At 65.9% G+C, this 6,673-nt stretch overlaps 1 protein-coding gene across 1 annotated transcript; it reads right to left on the minus strand.

The window, feature by feature from the left end:
• Positions 1-690: 690 nt before the first annotated feature.
• Positions 691-6,040, minus strand: MNEG_12589 (hypothetical protein; the record flags this gene model as incomplete). Its single annotated transcript, XM_014038939.1, has 12 exons — positions 691-819; positions 1,157-1,217; positions 1,470-1,583; positions 1,993-2,128; positions 2,517-2,605; positions 2,862-2,932; positions 3,354-3,506; positions 3,734-3,851; positions 4,208-4,354; positions 4,694-4,930; positions 5,305-5,565; positions 5,856-6,040. The coding sequence occupies 12 exons, from the start codon at positions 6,038-6,040 to the stop codon at positions 691-693; spliced, it is 1,701 nt and encodes a 566-aa protein (XP_013894393.1).
• Between the last annotated feature and the right edge of the window lie 633 nt (positions 6,041-6,673).

Below are 6,673 nucleotides of genomic sequence, written 5' to 3' on the forward strand. Positions count from 1 at the left end.
GCCGCGCCCGCCGCCGCCGCCGGCGCCGCCGCCTCTCCGCCAGCCGGCGCCGGCGCCGCCGCCCCGCGGAAAGCCTCCGGCCGGCGGCTGCTGCTGCTCGCCGCCCCAGCCGGGCTCCGCAGCACCCTGCTGGCCCGCCGGCGCCGGCGCAGCTGTCACCGTGATTGTCTTCGCGTTCTGGTCCCACGCGCCCTGCAGCCCAGCCTCCAGCAGCGTGATGCGCGCCCTGCGGCGAGCCGCCGCCGGCGACGCGCGCGGCAGCGTCAAGAGCCTCACCACCCTTGTCGCCAAACAGCCCAAACAGTCCTCGCCGAAGAAGAGCACAGCCCCCACCCCACCCCAACCGCCTGCGCGTCCGCTCGCCTTTGTCACGCCCCACAGCACATTTAAGCAACCCTCTCGCCCTAGAATCCTTGCAGGCGGCGCCCCTTTCAGTACCAAATGCCATCCAGGCTCCCCTCCCTCCATGCCCCGGCCCCATCCAATCAGGCGCCCGGCCCCAGCAGCGCGGGCAACAGAAACCCCCACCGCAGCAGCGGCGACACGTCCCCATCCAAGCAGGCGCCCGGCCCCAGCGAGCGGCAACCAAACGCCAACAGCAGCAGCAACACATCCCCATCCAAGCTCGCCCCCAGCCCCAGCAGCGCGGACAACCAAAACCCCCACAGCAGCAGCATCAGTTGCGGCGACTCACTCTGTGCCAAACTCTGGTAGGTATACCGTGAAGAACCTGCCGCCACCCGCGCCCGTGACGACGGCCTCTGACACCGTGGGGGCGGCCTTGAGCATGACGGCCAAAAACAGCTTTAGGCTGCCATCCTGCAGAGGGCGAGGGGTCAGGGTGGACGTTTGGATGATTGATGGATTTGTTCATTTTCACAGGGAGGGTGGGGTCGCGGTATATTGGTTGCGGCGCAGCAGCGGGTCGCCTTCGGCGGCGGCGGACACCACGGGGCAGGAGGAAGTTGCCCCGCCCAGGGAGTCGCAGAAAACCCAGAGGGGGTGGGGTCGGGTGGGGTGGCGACTAGGGGAGGGACCAGCGCGTCGAGCGCGACGCGGCAAGTGCCAGACAGAAGAGCGACCCTTCCTGGCGTGCAGCGCCGGCAGGGCCAGCCCGCCGCACCGGTTCAGCGGCGCACCGCCGCGCGGGCCCCACCTGCACGTCCCGGGCCGCCTTGCGCGTGTCGTTGGCGTGGTCCGCCATCCGCTGCATCTCGCTGGACGAAGCAATGCGCGGCGGGGAGGGGGGCGGGTGAGCATTTTGGTGCACAAATGCATTTTGCGCAGGCGACGTTCCCTCTATGTAGTCGTGCTTTTCGACATCGGTCACCAAAGTCAGGAGACGTGGCCGTGAATTTGCAAGAGCGGGCGTCGCGTCGGCAGGGCGCTCCGCAACCTCGTGTCGGCCAGCCGCGCCGGCGCTCTCCCGCGCTCCCCACCCACGCGGCCCCCCGCCCGTGCGCGCTCACGTCCCGTCCGGCAGCCCCTGCGCCAGCAGCGCGGCGGTGGGCGAGGGCGCGGCGCCGGACTGCAGGTCGAGGGCCGCGGCCAGCAAGCGGTGCACCAGGACATCAGGGTAGCGCCTGCAAGGATTGATGCAACAGGATCAGGATTAGTCTTAGGAATAGGATGAGGATAAGGAATAGGATCAGGATTGTTGCAGCGTCCCGCGGTCGGCCGCTTCTGGAGCAAGACACATGAGACTTGACATGGCGCACATGATGCATGTGCTTCACTGTGTGCAGAGGCCGGGCGGGACCCGTTGCATTTAGAGTTGCCGAGAGCGCCGCGGAAACGCGCCGCCGGCAGCACAGGGGCTGACATGGGCGCAAGCACGTCTTGAGCAGGGCGTCGAGGGCGCGTTGCAGCGGCGGGCGGTGCCCGTGCCCGGCGGCGCCGTCCGGGGAGTGTGAATTTCGTTGCCCGCGCGCGCGCCTGATGGGTGACGTGAAGTGTGTGTACAGGTCCATGGCCAGCGCGTAGTGCCCCCACGCCGCCCTGTCGCGCCCTGCGGTACAGAAGTACTGCGCCAGCTGCATCGGCTTCGTGGCCAGGAGGGTGACCACCTCGGCGGTGCCGGCGTCGTCGGTGGCGGCGCGCAGCCGCGCCAGCGAGCGCTGCAGGGCACCTGGGGGTTCGTCCAAGGTGGCAGGGTGTGTTGGTTGTGGGTTTCGAGGGGCCTTTATCATACTTGATCGCATGTTTGTGGCGGGCCGGCGAGCAAGGTGTGTGGCAATTCTGATTACACGCACCACAGATTAGCGATGCTGTTGAGGTCAGCCAGACTTGGCTGCGCGCTGGCACCCCAAGTGAGCCGCGCTGTGCCGCGCACAGCAGCCACTGTTGCTTGCTGACACCACGACACGGCAAATGCTGCATGTGTCAGCATGCCGGTCATATGTCAGTACTCATGCACGTGGCCCAACTGCCAGGACTGCCCCAAGCGCCCTAACCGCCCCACCCGCTCTAACCGCCCCAACGGCCCCAATCGCCCTCATCGCCCTGAACCCCCTGACCTGCGGATGATATGTCCAGCTCAACCCCCAGCTCCTGCGCCGCCAGCTCAAGCTCCTTCATCTTCCGCTCGTTGGGGGTGGGGTGGCACCTGGGCGGGTGAGGGGGCGTAGGGGTTGGGGGTCGGAGGTTGGTGCAGGGAAGGTGGGGCCAACGAGGGTGTAGATGCCAGGTTCAGGATGAGGACGCGACCGGCTGCGAGGCGGCAAAATGAGCACTATCGGATGAGGGGGTGCAGCTGCCAGGGCTGCAGAGAGATTGCCGCTGGAGCCGCGACCCGGAGGGGCCGGGGGTGGGGGAGGGTTGTCTCATGTCCCGCTTGCCTGAGGATGGCGTGGTCTGGGAACGCGCTGCTGATGAGGCCGGCCACCCTCATGTTGGCCAGCAGCATGAATTCCTCCACCAGCTGGTTGGCCTCCTGAGGGGGGTGTCGACAGATCATGATGGTCACAACATTTCATCGTCAGGTGAAGATGAAGGTAAAGGACACTTGCATACATGCATTATACATCATCATACAGATACATTTTTGGGTGTGGGTGTGCATGCATACAGATATACACATGTGTGTGTGAGTGGGTTTGTAAAAAAGGCCGAGTGACCTCAGATCAGGTCAGATGAGGTCTGCCGGGCTGCTGGGGCCTATGATAACAGGCTCCGGAGCTGAAGCCAGGGCCAGCAGACAGCTGGCAAGATGCACTGAGGGGTATGGGGCTTTGACAGACCTAAAGCAGCCCTCGTTTGCAGGTAACGGGGCTGCACCCAAAACCAGCAAGAAAGCAGCAAGATGCACTGAGGTGTGTGTGAGGCTTTGATGCCATGCGGCCAAAAGGACGGACCTGTTGAACGTAGGGCGCGCCCGCAACAGGCTGGCCCTCTGCGTCCAGGGTGAAGTAGAGCCGCGTGTTGTCAAGCCGCAGGGCCCCGTTGCCGAAGCGCCGCGCGCGCAGGCGGCGCGCAATCGCATGGAGGGCCAGGCTGTCGGCCTCGACCTGCGGCGCGGGGTCCAAAGACAACGGGCCAAACCTAGACTTTGAGGCTTCCTAGGCACAGCGGAAAGGCGAGGCGCCAATGGTCCGCAAACCATGCAACCCGCGGGTGCGTGCCGCAGGAAGGGGAATAAAGCTGCCAATACAACGCCTGAGTCATGGTGCCCCTAGGGGAGGGTCGCAATAGGGAAGCTTCGCGGCCCCTGGAGGGAAGCTGTGCTGAAGCCCACCTCCTGCCAGGTGGCGCCGCCGTGCAGCGCGACCTGCCAGCGCGTGGGGTCGAAGCAGCCCTCGATCATCTGCTGCACCATGGGGTATGCCAGCTTGGCGCGGGAAAGGATGACGCTCCTGGGGTTTGGGGAGAAAGCATGCGTGAGAGAGAGAGTGTGTGTGTGTGAGTGTGGTGTACACACGGGAGCACGAGAGCGGCACATGAGTGAGTAGGGTTGTGTGTGTGTGTGTGTGTGTGTGTGTGTGTGTGTGCGCGCGTGCGCGCATGGGCCTGCTAGCGCATGCACATAGCAGTCCTCGGCTGAACAGCCCACACGGCCACTAGATTGGCAGCCAAACCTAGCCAATCACCAACACCACCAACCGCCCACATGCACGCACGAGCCCAGGCTCCAGGATGTGCGCAAAAGAGGTGAGCAAAAACCCTGAACCCCATACACAGGGCACCCCGACAAGGCATGGCGCCCCCCCACCTGCCCGCCCACTCCTCCAGCACGTTGCCGTCCTCATCCAGCTCCCACACTATGGAGAACGCGAAGCGCTCCTCCCCGGGGTTCAGGCTGCAGAGCTGCTCGCACAGCAGCCGCGGCAGCATGGGGATGACGCGCTGGACCAGGTAGCTGGGCGGGGAAGACGAGCGGGCAGATGCGGGTGTTGAGAGGGGGTAGGGGTGCTCATTGGTCGGGCGCCGTCAGAAATGGGTCCGACGGACCCAGCTGCTGACGCCTTACTGAAATCAGAAGCTGCGAATACGGAGCCTCCCGGGAGCTCCACCGTGCCTGACCCAATGATGCCGTCTCGCTGCCCAGCTGGTGATGCTGCAGAGGCGCCGAAGCGCCAGCACTATTGCCAGATGATCACTGAATTGCTACAGCACTTGATCCGTTTTCGCGTCGTGCCTGCTGCAACCCAAAGCACCGCCCGGCAGGGGCCGTGCACCTTGCATCCCCGCGGCTCACGTGCTGGTGCCCCGCGCGAGCGCCTCCGCATCGAGGGGCGTCCCCGGCCGCACAAAGCTCGCCACGTCAGCGATGTGCACGCCCACGCGCCACCTGGCCCCGCCGCCGCCTGCTTCGCCCGCGCCGCCCGCGCCTCCCGCGCCGTCGGCGCCGCCCGGCGGAGGGACGCGCTCTATTGAGAGTGCGTCGTCCAGGTCGCGCGCGGTGATGGGATCTATGGAGAAGATGCGCCAGGACCTGCCGAGAGGAGGTTCCGGGTTTGATGCCGCGGCCAGGTCGGGGGTTGAGCGGTCGCGCAGAGGAGATCCCGGGTGGGGGCCTTGGATGTGGCCGGAGTGGGGGAGGCCACAAGCTGGTCCCGTCCCCCGGGGGGGGGGGACCAACTGCCGTACAATGGGTGAAATCCGTTGAAGGATGCGCAGAAAGCCCCTCAGATGCGGCACCCTGTTTGCCGCGGGCACGCCACGGCTGCCACGCACACACGCACACGCAGGTGCGCTCACTCCCTCACTCAAACACAAACACACCGGCACACTCAAACATACACACACACACACACACACACACACAAAAATCATACACACACGCATGCATCATCTCGACCCGCTCACCTGAGGTCCCGCCGCGCTGCCAGATCCGCCTCCGTCACCCGCCACGGCACCGGCGGGAGGCACCCAATGACGTCATCACCAAAGTCGGCCGTCCTGATCGCGCTCGCCGCGAGCAGCGCCGTCGTGCCACCCTCGATGTCGCCTGCGCGGCCGAGGCCCTTTCGGACCGCCGCAAACGGCGTCTGCAGGTTCTCGGGCCATGGCTGCAGCGCGGCGGTCACAAACGTGCGGGTGGTGACGTCATCGCGGAAGGCCTCGGTCCTGCGGCCGTCAAGGGTTTGCAGACGGGTGGAGGGGAGCGGGCGTGAGGGCGAGGGCGTGCAGCTGCTTGGCGAGCAGGCGAGCGGCGCAGGTGAGGAGGGGGGGCGAAGAGCGGCATGCACAGCTGCCCTCGTTCCCGTCAAGACCCACAATTTTCAATCATCTGGTAACCCCTGACGACCCTGATCCGCCCCTCCCCACTCCCCCAACCGAACACCCGCCCTCAGGCAGGGTTCAGTTGCTGACGTCGTGCGAAGGCTCCGCATTGTCAACCCGAGGACTGCGCCCACCTCAACTCCTCTGGCAGCCCCGCCAGGCTCTCCGCGGTCACGATGCAGCGCGGCAGCCGGGGGTCGAGCGGCACCAGCTGCTGCTGCTGCTGCTGCTGCTGCAGCTGCTGCTGCTGCTGCTGCTGCTGCTGCTGCTGCCCGTAGGTGTCATTGGAGGGGTTGAGGGGCAGGAGCACCCCCACCATGGCATCGCGCTTGGGGGAGGGGATTAGGATTGCAACAACACGGCCTGTGTGTGTGGGCGTGCACGTGCATGTGGGTGTATGTGGACATGCAAGTGTGTGTGTGTGTGCGTATGTGTGCGCACCAAGGAGATGGAGACCGACAAAGCGGGATGCAAGGGTCACAGCGCCGTCGACTCGACTGATTGTGGAGGCTCGGAGTTGGCTTGGGTCTGCAAGGCGGAGTGTGCTGCCAGTCATGAGGCCAGCTTGCGTTGTGCATCCGGACGCGGCGGCGGACTCGGCCCTCTTGCACCCCTTTGCTCAAAGCGCCCGAAAAGCCCTCACGTCGCAGCTTTCCCCATGCATACATTCGCACGCAAACACGCTTGTTTTGCGTCGCTAAACGGAAGCCCACCAGTCGCCCGCATGTCAGGCCTCAGCCTCAGCAGGCCCTCCACCGTCTTCAGCGCCTCTTCCCGCGACCCCGCGCTCGCCCACGGCCGCCGTGCAAGGATAGCCGCGTCCGGGTCGCCGGCCGCGCTGGCGGCGGCGACTGCGGCCTCGAGGCGTTGGAAGGGGTCGTCTTGGGGCGCGGGCATTCGGCCAGAAGCGGCCATCTGGGGCGGAGGCGCGGTGGGGGGGAGGGGGGTACTT

This window comes from Monoraphidium neglectum, assembly GCF_000611645.1.
Source record: "Monoraphidium neglectum strain SAG 48.87 unplaced genomic scaffold scaffold03323, whole genome shotgun sequence".
Taxonomy (NCBI): domain Eukaryota; kingdom Viridiplantae; phylum Chlorophyta; class Chlorophyceae; order Sphaeropleales; family Selenastraceae; genus Monoraphidium; species Monoraphidium neglectum.